At 48.9% G+C, this 16,922-nt stretch overlaps 2 protein-coding genes across 2 annotated transcripts; both read right to left on the bottom strand.

The window, feature by feature from the left end:
• Nucleotides 1–142: 142 nt before the first annotated feature.
• LOC124462951 (protein Daple-like) lies at nucleotides 143–6,209 on the bottom strand. Its single transcript, XM_047014671.1, has 3 exons — nucleotides 5,517–6,209; nucleotides 4,354–4,454; nucleotides 143–2,181 (listed from the first exon to the last, which is right to left on the bottom strand). The coding sequence occupies exons 1-3, from the start codon at nucleotides 5,574–5,576 to the stop codon at nucleotides 1,941–1,943; spliced, it is 402 nt and encodes a 133-aa protein (XP_046870627.1). The 5' UTR covers nucleotides 5,577–6,209; the 3' UTR covers nucleotides 143–1,940.
• Nucleotides 6,210–6,608: 399 nt separating this feature from the next.
• Nucleotides 6,609–16,591, bottom strand: LOC124488849 (cation channel sperm-associated protein subunit beta-like). Its single transcript, XM_047051415.1, has 26 exons — nucleotides 16,507–16,591; nucleotides 16,281–16,372; nucleotides 16,022–16,168; nucleotides 15,846–15,900; nucleotides 15,359–15,478; nucleotides 14,864–15,016; nucleotides 14,368–14,457; nucleotides 14,130–14,260; nucleotides 14,016–14,048; nucleotides 13,452–13,518; nucleotides 13,310–13,356; nucleotides 12,817–12,969; nucleotides 12,558–12,701; nucleotides 12,244–12,388; nucleotides 10,930–11,081; nucleotides 10,573–10,763; nucleotides 10,053–10,249; nucleotides 9,616–9,939; nucleotides 9,337–9,479; nucleotides 9,033–9,230; nucleotides 8,739–8,849; nucleotides 8,492–8,602; nucleotides 8,050–8,191; nucleotides 7,637–7,734; nucleotides 7,130–7,204; nucleotides 6,609–6,922 (listed from the first exon to the last, which is right to left on the bottom strand). Exons 1-26 carry the CDS (start codon nucleotides 16,577–16,579, stop codon nucleotides 6,713–6,715), a joined length of 3,402 nt encoding a protein of 1,133 aa, XP_046907371.1. The 5' UTR covers nucleotides 16,580–16,591; the 3' UTR covers nucleotides 6,609–6,712.
• Nucleotides 16,592–16,922: the final 331 nt, after the last annotated feature.

A 16,922-nucleotide genomic window follows, 5' to 3' on the forward strand; every position in this document is an offset into this window, starting at 1 on the left:
GGTGCACCTCTTCACCCTCCCCTCCCCCATGCTCCCTATTGTCAGCCCTAGGGGTAGGCTTTATGGTGAGTGAACATAGGGGGGGGGGGAGACAGGGAGAGAGAGAGTGACAGAGAGAGAGAGATGCATCATCTAATTGGAAGGGAGAAAGGAGGGAGGAAGGGGGAAGGAGGAGAGATGATTCCTAAAAGGGATTAGATCCACTCCCCTTCTTTCACTTCCTCGATTCTTCTCCCCTTCACACTTCTGAACTGTCCAGCCCCTCCTGCTTGCGGCAGAGCAGGGTGGGGCTGGGAGAGGAGAGGAGTTCCTGGGTAGAATCACCAAGATGAAGCAGCTGCAAATTCAAGCTACGCAGGCTAGCCCAGGGTAATCTAGGCTAAACTGGAGAATTTATTAAATCAGGAGCTTTGGTAGTGTTATGGTTAATCCCCAAACACCACTAAGACCACACCCCTAACCACACACTCGCTCTCTCTCTGATGTTAGGTTGGCAATCAGGCTCTATAATCCTTCTATTGAACACCAGCAGTACAGTTCTTACTGGTTGGTGAGGGAATAAACAGGGGCTAGGGTAGGGTGGGGGTTAACTGAGGGTGTGTGTCGGGGGGGGTTACAGAGGGGGGGGCTACAGGGTAGGGTCTCAGTGAGGTGGAGCCTTGCCAGATGGGGGTTAGGCTGTGCTCTCCAGACCATGTGCGCCAGACTGGCTATGTCATCACCAGGTTTCTGCAACGCTGTGAAATTGCTTGCACATCTATGCTCATAATCAAATGATATTTCCTTAGTGAGACAGGAAACAAACACTTTCTCGGATGTTGCTGTTGATTTAAAGTCAACTTCAAATAGCTGAGAGGAGGGTGAAAGATGTGTTACTATACTTGAAAACACACACACGCACCCTTACTCACTGGTGCACACACATGCATTCACACAATGACTGTCAGTCTTATCTTGTCTGGCCTTCTGGTGAGTGGCCATGTGGGCAGATGTGGGCAGCTCACGGAGCAGATCCCCTCCACTACCATGTGACCTGGTCTAGTCCAATCACAGGGTGGCAGCGACCTGTGATTCGGCTTTATACAGATAGTTCTGCTTCAGAACCATGGCAGAGTTCTAGAACCCTGGCAGAGTTCTACAATCCCAGTAGAGTTCTACAACCCCAGTAGAGTTCATTAGGACTGGCAGAGTTCTAGTGCCCCGGTAGAGTTCTAGAGCCCAGTAGAGCACCATTGCAGACATTGTAAAACTCAAAGCAAAGAGCAAACCCAGTATGGTGCCACGCTGGCATAGTTGAGCAACAGCAGCTTCTACCCAGGCTACAAAACAGAACCTGTTACCACAAGAAAACAATACTTACAAACACACAGATTTACTCTGGCATATATATACACACACACACACACACACAAGCAGACAGACACACACTCCCTAGGACAGGGAACAGCTAGTGAACACAGGACTTCCAGGGGGATCACAGGGACTGAGCGAATCGAGTGGATATGGGACCAAAGCTGGCTGCTTCCTTTACAACCTCTGTACAGTCCCACAGGGAGGCAAAGGCTCTTCCGCAACACACACACACACCTCTTTCTCTTTCACACACACACACACACACAGACACACAACTTATCTAATGGTCTGTAGATTAGCACTGGCAAAGACAACACATCTGTTACTGATCAACATGCGTGTGTGTGTGTTTTGAGAGGCCCCCCAAATGTCGTGTGTGTGCGAAACCCCTCCCCTCTCGAACTGAGCTTGGCTGCTCTTCCTGTGAGGTTATCTAGACGTAAGAGAAGGCAGAGAGGTACAGAGAGGGAAAGTCACGTATAGAGGAATACAATATAATTGAAAGAAGTAGAGATATTAGATATACAGGGAGTAGGGCCGGAGACCGGGCCAGAGACAAACTGATAAATAAGACCTAGAAGTCCGAGTTAGTGGTGATAAAAGTTTAGTGGGAAACACCATAAACACACAAACTTCAGACTTTGGACTAGCCACAAGGTGTTTAGGAAAGGTGTACGTGTCCAGGAGTCACTGTCTCCTTTAGCGTGTGTGTGTGTTACCTGGTAGTAGAGTTTGATGTGTCTGATGACCGTGTTGAGATTCTGGATGCGTAGGTGAACATCGTTGTTGATGTTCTTGTTCACGCGCTGATTGGTTGGGCTGGGGTCTCTATGGAAACACACAGCAGATGTTACACACGTCAAACACATTAAATGCGGAGGGTGCCCTAGGGGGCTGTGTGTACAGTGAGTGTGTGTAAGGGGGGGGGGGGGGGGGGGGGGGGTTGGGTGGCTTAACCGTGAGGATTAAATATTTAGAACAGGATGGTTTGCAAAAAACCCATACAGGCCTCAAACATGCACACACACACACACACACATCAGTGTCTTTGTAAGTAGGAGACAGAGCAGTCAGAACAGACCCAACAGACAGGTGTGTGTTCATGTGATTGGCTAGTGACTGGTTGGGTTTATATTAAACGTACACACATGAGTGGAGGCCTGGAATGTCCCACCCCACCCCCCACCCCACCCACCCAGCCCTGCACCCCCCCCCACCCCCCCCACCCCCGCACCCACCCAGCCCTGTTTCTCTAGGGCAGTAGCCCGGGTCATGGTGCTTATTATGGATTTCCTATGTTGTACAGCTAACGAGCCCTCTAGCAGACCCACGTCCTTTCCAGCTTGACACCAGTCACACACACACACAGTCACACAGTCACACACACACACACACAGTCACACAGCACATTGCAGTTGGAGTTACCACAGCCATCCATCTCTCACCAGGCTCTTATTGATCTTTGAAGTTGTTAACTAAACATAACTCTGAAGCTGAGTGTGTGTGTGAGTGTGTGTGTGTGTGTGTGTCTGTGTGCATGTGTGTCAGATCTGTGCCAGTCCATGTCACTGGGCCAACCTGGCATTGAGCAGCAGTCTCCACCCACCCAAACATGGAAATGAGCAGACACAAACAACATTGGTTCAATGGCCTACACTATCCTAAACACTCTGTGTGTCTATGTGCATGGGAGTCTGTGTGTATCTGTGAGAGCCTGCATGTGTAACAACCAAAACAAACTTGTCCCCTAAGCAGTGGCTGGAGCTGGTCTGGTTACCATGACACCCTGGCCCTCCCTTTGCGTACCTTACGAACATATGACGAGGCGTGAGTGACGTCGACTTATTACCACGGCTAGGTCACGCATGACTAGATCCCTCGATGTGTCTGGGTGTCATTGTCTCAACAGCAGGCTTATAATGTTGTCTTTGTCTGGGTCGGGGTGGACAGGAGGGAGGGCGGGGGGGGCATTTAAAATTGTTATTAAGACTGGCAGGACAGGACAGGACAAGGGGGGGGGGGGGCGAGAAGCTAGAGAAGGACAGGGCTGGGATAGAGGGAGGGAGGGAGGGGGAGGGCTTGGCGGGGGGCTGGGATAGAGGGAGGGCTGGGGAAAGTGGGTTAAAGGAGAGGACTGCATAAGGGGTTAGAGAGGAGGGGAGGGAGTTCAGTTAGCACAGCTGGGAGCACAAAGAGACTGACGCTAATCAAATTTAGTAGAGGGGGGGGGGGGGCAGGGGGGGGACAGGGGGGGGGACCTACATGGAGAAGTGGAGAGTGTCCACTTTACCCTGGTGTCTAACCGTGGTAGCTGATGCCCACTCAACAGCCCAAAGGTGGATTTGATTGATCTGTCTGTGAGGTGAGGAACAACTACAACCAGCTAGAGAGAAGAAAACCAAGCCAATCTAGTGTTAACTTCAACAGCTGCACTAGGCCTGTTTGTGGTTCATTTCCCGCCCAAGTGCTTGTGTGTGTGTGTGTGTGTGTGCATGCTGTTTCAGTCTGACTTGTGTTCATCCTGTGTCTCTGAGCCTCTCCTCTCTGCTTCTCTCAACCAGGAAGTGATCTGCAGCGTAATACTGGCTGACAAACACAGATTTGAGACACAACCAGACACACACACCACACAAGACACATACACACCACACAAGACACACACACACCACACAAGACAAACATGGTTACACGCTTCCTTCAGTGAGGGTCTTAAGGACCCAACTTATAGAGAGGAGAGAGAGAGACCACAACACATTCTACACCATAAGTTCTGTAGTATACTCTCTGTCTCTCTCTGTGTCTCTCTCTCTGTCTCTCTCTCTGTCTCTCTCTCTGTCTCTCTCTCTGTCTCTCTCTCTGTGTCTCTCCATCTCTCTCTGAGTCTCTCTGTGTCTCTCTGTGTCTCTCTGTCTCTCTCTGTGTCTCTCTGTCTCTCTCTGTCTCTCTGTGTCTCTGTGTCTCTCTGTCTCTCACACACTGACAGCAGTGAGCAGTACTCACACGTGGGTCATGATCTTGTGAAGAAAGACTCCATCTACCAGGTCCATGAACATGGACAGCTTGTCCTCTGAGCCAGAACCCAGAGGTCCAAACGTCTTCACCTGCAGGAGACAGGAGAGAAGGACGATTAGGAGAGGAATACGGCTACTTGTATGTTGGTCTGGTTCATTCACAGGCCTGTCAACGTGGGAGAACGTGGGTGTAGCTAAGTGGAAGTAGAGCATTTGATTGCAAATCAAGAGGTTGCAAGTTCGAATCCCCTCTGTATGTTGCTTTTGATACAAGCTGCTGCTACATGCATACTTTACATCAACATGGCTACTCAGTCAGAATGACGTCTACAGTCTCAACTGTAAGGTGACTGGGGAAGGTTGGGTAGTGAGTGTCTGGGCCAGCGTGGTCACGTGACAGACCAACACCAGCAGGAAGTTTTCAAGATCATCCAACAACTTCCCCTCTGACCTCGACCTGTCATCCCTCTGCCTCCTCTACTAGGCCTTAACAGGAGTGTGGCTCCTGACGATACTCATCTCCTAGCGTACTTCTAGGGCCGCGTTCGGATTATCAAGTCAAACTTTCCTTTCTTGATAAATGTTTTGAAGCTTCCGTCACCTCCCTTTAAGTTTGCTTGGGAACAACCTACCTCATCCCGTTTCTTTGTTATTGCTGATGAATATTTAAGTGCAAAGACCCATGTCTTGCTATTTTAAGGATTCACTGGAATCCTATCATTGCCAAGTGTTAAGAAACGGAGAGGAGAGATGGCCACTAAACACTTTTGGGATGCAGCCCCAGGTGTATAGAGCACCTGACTAGCAGACTCCAGCTCGGTGACAGGTCAATAACACACATCAGCTCACTCTGGTCGGCCTCCGATGGCCTGCATAGCAATGGTTGAACTGATACCGTAACGTATAAACGTTTCTAAGTTTAAATACGTTACTGCCATCGTATTTACGGTTAGATTACAATCTTTATTATATTATTGTAGGGGCTACTGTCAAAATCTTAATTGAATTATTAGTTGTGAAGCACTAGCCTACTTCACATAACGTACGCTGGGTTCAAATGAAACCTTAAGACGCCCGTGTCTAGTGTAAAGAGCACATTGTCAATAGGCTCCAATTCAACACTATAAATAAATAAAGAACACAGAAACTCACCCACACAACCAACGGCGTATCTATGAAGTTGCTCATCAACTCGGACACTGTAACATCCATTTTGAGAAACTTCTTCGGACTATTCCACCCAAATCGTAAATCCCAGACGGATTGTGAAGAAGATAAATTTTCCGTTGCTCATTCCCCGAGGCTAGGGACCGAGCAAAGCCGCTCAAGGCAGAACAATGCCGCGAGGCATCGATATCCCCCGCACGTTGGGACTATTGTTTCACGGTCCCAAGCACGTTAGGCACTCCGGGTCTCCAAGACGTAAAAACTACGGAAAAGTCTTATGGAAAAGTAATATCCAGGTCGGACGGATTTGAAAATATAATTATATAAGTTGCCAGGTCTCTAGTAGACCAAGACACAATCTTCTTAAACAAAAGTTCTGCAGTGCAAAAGAAAACAGTTGCCAGGCAATCCGACCACGCAAACGGACTACAAAGTAGCAGATCTTACTGGAGCTGTGCCATGGAGGTGTAACGGACAACTGTTCTCCATAAATAGAGTACCTCGCAGCCAGAAACTAAAGTTTCAAATGTTTCAGCTGAAGAAAAAGGTTTTCCAGCCCCATGTTTCAGACCTTTCCGCACGTTAGCCTATTTATCTCACATCACCATCAACCTGTAAACGCATGAAATGCAGGCTTCACCGACTGCAGCGCCAGCCAATACCGACCCATCAACTCGAACAAACTGAGAGTGAAAACAGCCAATGAACGAGTCCAGACAAGTGATCTAAAGTCGACGTGACGTAATTAAATGAAAGGAAACTATCTGATGTTGACTTCGTTAGATGCTGTCCTGGGATCAGCAGCTGGTTCTTCCCAGGACTAGGTTCTCTGTCAGATAAAAAAACAAATAGCAGATCCAAGATCAGCGCCTGGCAGAATCGCTCCTCCATTCCTGATACTGCTAATAGTGTTACCTAACAGCACCCTCTACTGTCTGGTCTCATTTCACCCCCACCAAAGCAACACTTCCCTACACTGGAACCACCACCACCAATAACACACGGCTTCAATATTACAGTCCAGTGAATATGTCAACATTTTATTATGCAGCAGAAAAACTAACAATCGTACCCCACTCTCCCCAAAAAGCGAAAAAGAACAGTATAAAACATGAACATGTCACTAAACAGAAACAACAGTTTCAGTCTTGAATTGTGTCTGTCGACATGTCTGTGCGTTCCTAGTTTAGTGTGCTGGAGTCAGTAGTGGCGGGGGCTACAGATGCTTTGCGCTTATTAATCATGGTTTGGATGCGGCTCTTGGTCGGCATGGAAACGCTGTTGTAATTGAGCAGGAAGCCGACCAGCAGCAGGCCCCCCAGGATGATGGCGGTCATGTTGTTGATGAGGTAGTGGGTGGGGAACGCCAGAGGAGCCTCGTCCACATAGATCTACAACACAGACAGAACAGGACAGGGCCACAGGGTTTAGTACACACACGTACACATTCAGGCTCAGAGAGCTTCTGTAGTTCCACTTCTATCCAGAGAGTCTACAGACCTGCACTGGCTCAACCAGGTCACACAGGGTTCTAGATATGCAGTGAGATAGAGAGGTCTAGATCTAGAGGTGTATAGAGAGGAAAGGGTTCCACAGACCTGCACCTCGTCCACTAGGTCACACAGCACCACCCCTGGGATGACGGCGATTCTGAAGTGGAACAGCTCTGAGCCCTAGAGGGAGAGATGGAGGGAGGGGGGAGAGGGAGGGGGAGAGATGGAGGGAGAGGGAGGGAGAGATGGAGGGAAGGGGGAGAGGGAGAGATGGAGGCAGGGGGAGAGATAGAGGGAGGGGGGAGAGATAGAGGGAGGGGGGAGAGGGAGAGATGGAGAGGGAGGGAGAGATGGAGGGAAGGGGGAGACACTGAAAGAGGGACAGATTGTTGCGCTGAGCATCTCAAACTACGGGCCGTTATTTAGCACTAACCCCTGTAATACTGTTCGAACTGTGCACTTGTACTCCTTGATTATCTGCTGCACTGTTCGTACGTCACTTTGGCTAAAAGCGTCTTTCTAAATGAATACATGTAAATGTGTTTAGTGCTGATTGATTCATTCTGATTAAGACTGACTCGTTCCGACTGGTGGGCAGGAGTTGATACGTACAAACAGGCTGATTTGCAGGCCCTTTGGATTGTAAAGGGTCTCGTTCAGGGTGCTCAGGTACCGTCTCATCCTGGTCACGGTGGGGGTGACATCAGAGACTGTGGACACACACACAGGTCACAGAATGGATGCGTGCGCATGTGTGTGTGTTGGTGTTTGGTGTGTGTTGGTGTTTGGTGTGTGTTGGTGTGTGTTAGTGTGTGTGCTCGTGTGTGTTGGTGTTCGGTGTGTGTTGGTGTGTGTTGGTGTGTGTTGGTGTGTGTTGGTGTGTGTTGGTGTGTGTTGGTGTGTGTGCTCGTGTGTGTTGGTGTTCGGTGTGTGTTGGTGTTTGGTGTGTGTTGGTGTTCGGTGTGTGTTGGTGTGTGTTAGTGTGTGTGTTGGTGTGTGTTGGTGTGTGTTGGTGTGTGTGTCACATGTGATGCCCCAGCTGGTCCTGTTGTTGACTTCTGTGACGGTGACGAAGTAGGGGGACATGAGTGGTTGGTCAGGGTGATCGGCCCTCCTCAGAAACATAGAAAAGTTGAATTTGGTGACTGGATAAAGCATCCTATGGACCTGGACAACAAACAAACAACACACACACATTTTACATTAAGTCATTTAGCAGACGCTCTTATCCAGAGCGACTTACAGTAAGTACAGGGACATTCTCCCCTTCAAGTAGGGTGAAGTGCCTTGCCCAAGGACACAACGTCATTTGGCACAGCCGGGAATCGAACTGGCAACCTTCTGATTACTAGCCCGATTCCCTCACCGCTCAGCCACCTGACACACACAGAAACCAGTATATTATCTTCCAGACCAAGCCAAAGAGTAGCGTCTGGTTCAGTGATAGTGATGTGTGTTCACCCTCACCCTCTGTCTGCAGTCAGAGTTGATGGCCAGAGGAGAGACTCTTAGATGGTCTGTACAGCCACACTCCTCCAGTGTCTTCTTCCCGGCACATTGCTTAAAACGCCCTGAGTTCTACACACACAGGAAGCCAGAAGAAGTTCAAGCACATTTCAAGAGGCCCTAGAGAAGGTTTACAGGGTGCTAAGAACTATAAAAAGACAGGAAAACAGTGCAAATAGTTGTGCGACTACATGTCAGAGCAGGTAACCTTGGAGATATGGTAATGTTCCCGTGGGCGGGGCTTGCTGGGGTCAGCGTTATAGATGTTATCGGTGGTTGGGATCAGGACCCCCAGCTCTGAGGGAGGGCGGTAGTTCACCTGAACACACACACACACACAGCTCTGAGGGAGGGCGGTAGTTCACCTGAACACACACACACACACAGCTCTGAGGGAGGGCGGTAGTTCACCTGAACACACACACACACCAACACACGCAATCATACCACTGAACATGAAGCACTGAACCATGGAACCTCCCTCCCTGGCTCTCAGTCCTACCGGCAGGTCAAAGAGCCTCTTGTTATCCAGCTCATCCCTAGGATCACCCAAGAGCCATTCCTCATTGCTGATTGGCTTCAGGCGCTGGTAGACGATACTGAGGCCTTCTGGGCAGGAGTTCTGCAGCGTGAAGGTGAAGGAGGAGGAGTCACACAACAGAGAGGCTTCTGGGATGAACACTGTCACCGTGGTAGTGGCCTGGTGGACACACAAACACACACACACAAGCTGAGCACGACTGTGGACAGAAGGATGGATGATTATGGCTGGCTGCCTGGCTGGCTGGATGCCTGGCTGGCTGTACCTTCCTGCAGAGGTGGCTGAAGGCGGTGAGTGTGAGGATGTGGTTGTTGCTGTAGTCCCAGGAGTGTCTGGCTGTCACTCTGATGGCCAGTGGGTTGGTCAGCATCACAAACATAAACTTCTTTTTGTACACCATAGGCACGGCTGCACGCACACACACACACACACACACACACACACACACACACACACACACACACACACACAACACACACAAACCTTTAAACCTGAGTGACTAATCCCCATAGAAAACACACACACACACAGGTTTGCCCCTCACAGTGATCGGCCATGAAGGCCTTGAAGGTGAAGTTGAGCTCCTCGCGGACGTTGATGCGGATGAGGGCGTTACTCGTCATGTGGTCCATGGAGTGCAGGGCGTGGCGACACGACCCCTCCTTCATGACCCAGTCCTCCGTCCCCATCGCGGAGAACAGGAGCCAGTGGCCCTTGTACTGCATCGTTTGGGGCTGGATGAGGGCTGGCATGGTGGGCTTGGCCACAGCCACCCCCCCCTTCAGAACACTTAAGATGATGTAGCTGCTGTAACCGGGGGAAACCACGGTCTTACCAATATGACTGGAGTTGAAGGCAAGAGCTGGATCTATTAGGCCAAGAGACAGACGGACAGAGAAGAACATCTATACCTTTACATCCAAAGTGAACCACATATCATCAGCTCTCGTTTTGAGTGGAATATTCCTTTAACCGTCTCACCTTGGCTCTGAACCACCAGATTGACCACAAAGCCATTTGGATCTTTTCTTATCACCAGTAGGTTGCAATGCTGAATAGGTTCGTCCCTCAGGCTGGCTGCTCTGATTGGCAAAAGGATCTCTCCTGAGACCATGCTATCAAAACCCCTGAAGTAGTGCTTCAAGAACACCTCCTTTATCACCACCATGCCTCCATCACTGGATACACACACACACACACAAGTTCAAGTCTTTTATTTGTCAGGTACACAGAACAACACAAGGTTAGACTGGGCACTGAAATTCTTAAGACAAGACAACGCAAGCACCTGGCACGACATAACATTAGGTTTTAGCGGAGTTCTTGTCGGCGCGGCCATCTCTAAGGCGCACCGAAAGCCAATCAGGCATTTTCACACACACACACACACACAAACACACACACACAAGGCTCAAAAGGACAAAAGAGGAGACGAGCAAGTGTGTGTGTGTGTATGTGTGTGTATGTGTGTGTGTGTGTGTATGTGTGTGAAAATGCCCACCTGAAGTAGATGACCTTGCCCACATGGTCCAGTGAGAACGTATTGTACAGCACAGGGGGGTTAGCGTGTTGGTCAGCGTGACTGTGGACCGCCACAGTCCTGTTTTCTATGGGGCTGTGCACATGCAGCAACACGGTGTGATCTGTGGTGTACTGCAGCGCCAGGGGCCGGTCCAAACTCATCCTGTGTTCCTGTGGCAACAAACGTCAACAGACACCACAGGATCCTTACTGGGCTTAATGATTGGTTGAGCTCCAAATGACAACCGACACCCCGTAAACGGCTTTGTTCGTTTTTTGCAAGGGGCTGATTCTCAAAAGGGGAGGAGGTTTCGCAGGGTCACACGGCTAGCGTCACCTTGATATTCCTGTTCATGTCGATGGTCCTGTATCTGATGCCAGTGCGGCTGTTTGGGTCCAGCTGAACGCTCGTCAGGATATCCATGTGATCACAGACCAGACTGCTGTTCAGCGCCACGGTTTCGTGCAGAGAAGCATACCTGGCCTGGCCTGGGGGGGGTAGGGGGAAGCAGCGGATCAGGAGCAAGCAGACCTTTATTGATAGGAGGAGTTTGACGTTTTTTCGAACCCTTTCCAAGGTCAATAGGTCACTTGGGGAAGGTTCCCTCTGCTCAGATATGACATGAGGACTCTAGCTTAGGAAGCAGCAGTAGGACGTCGCAGCACCTTGATGAGTTACCATATTGTCATGTATCCCTTCGAAGGATAGAAACGTCATTACCGCATGCAGTGCGCTAAACTACAGTACATTTACACTTGTTCACTCCAATGTATGCAAGTCACTCTGTAAGTCATTCAACCACCAAGTGCTGTATCACCAATGGACCAATGATTCCCAAGTGGCTACTCATAAACCATCCTGATCAACCCATGTTATTGATATTGTCAGTTTATCCTCGGACATCAATTCTTTCTTTAGGAACATCATCTCAGCAGATGACCTTGTCAGTACACAGTGTGTGTGGCTACCTGACTTCATGATGTACAGGTGTCCCTGCATGTCCTTGTCAGTACACAGTGTGTGTGGCTACCTGACTTCATGATGTACAGGTGTCCCTGCATGTCCTTGTCAGTACACAGTGTGTGTGGCTACCTGACTTCATGATGTACAGGTGTCCCTGCATGTCCTTGTCAGTACACAGTGTGTGTGGCTACCTGACTTCATGATGTACAGGTGTCCCTGCATGTCCTTGTCAGTACACAGTGTGTGTGGCTACCTGACTTCATGATGGACAGGTGTCCCTGCATGTCCTTGTCAGTACACAGTGTGTGTGGCTACCTGACTTCATGATGTACAGGTGTCCCTGCATGTCCTTGTCAGTACACAGTGTGTGTGGCTACCTGACTTCATGATGGACAGGTGTCCCTGCATGTCCTTGTCAGTACACAGTGTGTGTGGCTACCTGACTTCATGATGTACAGGTGTCCCTGCATGTCCTTGTCAGTACACAGTGTGTGTGGCTACCTGACTTCATGATGTACAGGTGTCCCTGCATGTCCTTGTCAGTACACAGTGTGTGTGGCTACCTGACTTCATGATGTACAGGTGTCCCTGCATGTCCTTGTCAGTACACAGTGTGTGTGGCTACCTGACTTCATGATGGACAGGTGTCCCTGCATGTCCTTGTCAGTACACAGTGTGTGTGGCTACCTGACTTCATGATGTACAGGTGTCCCTGCTCGGTGGAGAACACCACCACTCCACTGGCCGAGCAGATCACCGCATCCACCACTGGGGAGAACCTCAGGGTGAACACCCATTTGAAGGAAGAGCCCCTGTCTGTGGACATCCACACCTACACACACACACACACACACACGCACAAGGGACAACACACACACACACAAGGGAAAACACACAGCATACGCACTCAAGGGAAAACACACACAACAACAGAAACATTTAATGAGGTTAAGGATAAAAATCAACCGGGTCTGATGTTTTTCTGTGCTGTGATTGGTCACCTCGGAGCCGTAGAGTATCACATTGTTGCTCATCATGATGACGCCTATTGGCACAAAACTGATCTGCACTGGAGGAAACTTGGTACGAGTATGAAAAGTGTCTGACCCAGGTTTTGTCCCAAAGACGGAAACCATTGCACCTTCCTATGGGAAACCAGAAAAATGGTTTCAGTCAGTCTGTGTTTGTGTATGTGCATATGTATGCGTGTGTGTGTGTGTGTGAGCATGTGTGTGTGTGTGGGTGGGCAGGGGGGCTAACCTCTGTGTAGGAGAGCAGCAGACCCGTATGCTGGTGACGGTCGTGGAGAAAGGACAGGTAGCGATGGCGGGCATTCTTCTTCAGCTCAGCTTCAGATGCCCGGCAGATGGACCATTTTATAAACGGATACTCACTGTACACACACCTGGAGTTCTACACACACACACACACACGCACACACACACACACACAGAGACACACACACACACACACACAGAGACACAGAGACATACACACACACACACAGACACAGAGACACAGAGACACAGAGACACAGAGACACACACACACACACACAGAGACACAGACACAGAGACACAGAGACACACACACACACACACACACACACAGAGACACAGACACACACACAGAGACACAGAGACACACACACACACACAGACACAGAGACACAGAGACACACACACACACACAGTCCAGTCAGCTCCCACACACTGGGGTGTCTGGTGGTCTGACGTGAAGATCCCATCCCTACCTGGTTCTCTCCTTCTCCCTCGTTGTTAATCAGACTGACGATGTCATCTAATTCGACAGAGAATCTGATTAAGTGGGTTTGGCGGGGCACACGACATAGATGAGATGATCGTGTAGGTGATGTGTAGGTGACACTGAGGTACCATCGAAGTATAAGCGATCTGTGCAACACTGAGAGGAGAACCACATGGTGGTGGAGGAGTAGTCCATCTGGAGAGAACACCAAAGAGGAGAGGAGAGAGAAAGAGAGAGAGACAAAGAGGAGAGGTGAGAGAAAGACAGAGAGACAAAGAGGAGAGGAGAGAGAAAGAGAGAGAAACAAAGAGGAGAGGAGGGAGAAGGACAGAGAGACAAAAAGGAGAGGAGAGAGAAAGAGACAAAGAGGAGAGGAGGGAGAAAGAGAGAGAGACAAAGAGGAGAGGAGAGAGAGACAAAGAGGAGAGGAGGGAGAAGGACAGAGAGACAAAAAGGAGAGGAGAGAGAAAGAGACAAAGAGGAGAGGAGGGAGAAAGAGAGAGACAAAAAGGAGAGGAGGGAGAAGGACAGAGAGACAAAAAGGAGAGGAGAGAGAAAGAGACAAAGAGGAGAGGAGGGAGGGAAGAAGATGGAGAGTGAGAGGGGTCAGAGGACCAGAGACGGATGCATCAGTAACAGACTATACCATATGATCACTCAACTTGACTCTACTTTTGTTTGACTCCACTGACCTGAGCCAGGGCAGGCAAGAACAGCAGAGTGAACTGGCAAAAACAGAGACAGCATGAATATACATTAACATGCATGCATGTATGTGTGTGTGTCTTTCTGTGTGTGTGTAGTACTTTAAGGGGTCTGGTGGCAGGGGTAAGAAGGTCTTCGCTAATGAAGAGACCTCTGTTGGTCAGCAGGAAGAGATGGGTGTTGGTCAACATTACGTCCACGATGGAGATACCCACACAGCCTGATACACACACTGGAAACACACACACACACACATGCGGTCAGACTCTGGGGAGGAAGAACTCACCTCACCTGACCTTGAAAGTAACATTGTGTGGTTTGTGCTGAGCTGTGTGGTACCTTCATTGATGAGGCCGCAGAGAGTGCGAGTAACGTTGAACCAGCGAGCATCAGAGGTGAACGCAGACCTGGTTACACTTAAGATCACTCCTATAGTACGCACACAGACAAACAAACAGGATCAACACACAACACACTAGGGAGTCAGATGGCTGAGCGGTGAGGGAGTCGGGCTAGAAATCAGAAGGTTGCCGGATCGATTCCCCGCCATGCCAAATGAAGTTGTGTCCTTGGGCAAGGCACTTCACTCTACTTGCCTCGGGGGGAATGTCCCTGTACTTACTGTAAGTCGCTCTGGATAAGAGCGTCTGCTAAATGTAAATGTACTACTGTACAAGATGGTTTAGGGAGGGTGGGTTTAGCTCAGTGGTAGAACGTTTGTCTGCAGATTCGGAGGACACGTGTTAATGATCCCCCCTTTCCATGGATTTGGATAAAAGTGTCTGCTGAATTCATTCATGATTGTTCCTATTGAGTTTGTCTGTGTCTCCCTCACCAGTGTGTCCACCAGGAGGAAAGAATGGAGCCAGCACAGCCACATCGTTGGCACAGGGACTCCGACTGACATCCATTCTCACAAGGTGCATCAGATGGGGTACAATGTCCTTAGCCAAAAACTCGTCCCCAATGGTCCACTGCAGGATGGGTTCTGTGGAAACACACACCCCCACATCAAACGTAAGCTAGTCTATGAAACTACTATGGAGCAAGGCAGAGAGTAACATTATTTTTCTCTGGAAAATATTTTTCTATAGGTTCAAAAAATATTTTCCAAATAAGATTAAGGCAAAACAAGTTTTGCCATCTCTGGCCAAGACGTAGGTTTAGGGGAGGACAGAAGGGATATGCCCCATAACATACATCAAGAGACTGTTAAAACGTTCTCATCAATAGCAGAGCAGTGTTAGCATTTGAGGGTGATAAGAAAGGTTTGTCCTCATGTTCAAACCAAACCTACACCTTTACTCAGAAGCAGGCATCCTGTACCCACCTCTGGCTACGTCCAGGAGGGTTCCCTTCAGTGGATCCAGCATGGAACCCGGGCTTGAGAACATGGACATCCCGTGGAACATGTTAAACTCCACGTACCACTCATCCACCGGAGCTGACACTGTGGGAGTGGGCAGTAGTCAGGAGTCATTTAGTAGTTAACAAGGCGACAGCAGTTTGGAGTTTTACATTCATTGATCATTTATTGGCCTCCGTCAGCACAACATTGTTCAAATGATGTGTTGTGTGTTCTTTTGGTCACAATGAACAACCTGAGATAATATGGAGATGTCTGCTCTTTTCTAGCAAAAATTACAGAGGGGATACACATTCTATCAGGCTGTTTTTTTACCTGATATCATGTGTACCCCCTCCCCTAACTGCAAAGGGTCTGTCCCGCCATCTTTATTCGAATAGTTTGTCTATCTTTGTATAACGATATTTATATAATTTGCTACTACAAACTTCAGGAGGGGGACTCAAGTCACCTGTATTGATGGTCAAGTTCATTCTGGGGATATTGACACGCCAGGCGGACTCAACCTGATGTACACACACACACATATCAGAAAACACACCTTCTTTTAGGCCTACTGTCCAGGCAACCCAGTCTCCCCTTACTGTACCTCACTATCCTCCAGTGTCTAAGATAAGTCAGTCTTACCTTCCTAAGACTAAAGGTGAATGTTAAAGTGTTGGTACTGTTGTAAATTTCAACAGTGGGTAGCAGATCTGCTGACGTGAAGAGCTCGAGCTGGTTCCTGTACTGAATGTCCGACATTGTATTCCTACTAAGCATACAGTCCACCACCTTGCACACAAACAGAACAATTATCCGTTTAGGAAGAGTAAATATAGTACATTTCCTTTCGTTCGATAACTGGTAGTGTCAGTCCACCAGGGGGCGCCAAAGGTCGACCTACCAGGTTGTCCAAGCCTAGGTACAGACGCACCCTGTTGCTTTCTTCCATGTCTCCCACACACTGGAAGAATTTCTCGCCTCCGTCATCACCATCTATGGTCCGTTTAAGTGCACATATTACTGAAAGTAACAGCTATCCGTGGCACAGACAAGTCGAAACAGATAACGTTCAACGGATCTGTCTCTGTGAAGTGAATTGGCGTAGCAAGCTAGTAACATTAGCTTACCTTCGTCAAATGTGATTCCAAACGGAGCCAACACTAGCAATAATATGCTGATAATGATCATGATCTGGGTCATCTTAACCAAATATTAAACAAAATGATATGGATTACTCCAAACGCAAAAAATATTTTGAACAATCAAGACGGCCTGCAGGGGGAATGTTACAACCCTTTGGCCGATCACTCTCATCACACACCCATCTAGACAGACGGTCTTCAGTCTTCTCACCTTGTTGCCTAACTCCAGTCCAGGCCGCTAGCGCTGCTGGCTAGCTAGCTGTCTCCTCAGTGTCCTGTACTGTGTGTAGCTAAAAGATTGTTTCTTAAAGGTTTTAACAGTTGTTTGTAGAACAGCCAGCAAGTTAGTTCGTTTACTTACAAATGGTGTGTCCTCTTAGACATTTACTGAATGTAAGTTG

Source organism: Hypomesus transpacificus, chromosome 3 (genome assembly GCF_021917145.1).
Source record: "Hypomesus transpacificus isolate Combined female chromosome 3, fHypTra1, whole genome shotgun sequence".
In the NCBI taxonomy this organism is placed as follows: domain Eukaryota; kingdom Metazoa; phylum Chordata; class Actinopteri; order Osmeriformes; family Osmeridae; genus Hypomesus; species Hypomesus transpacificus.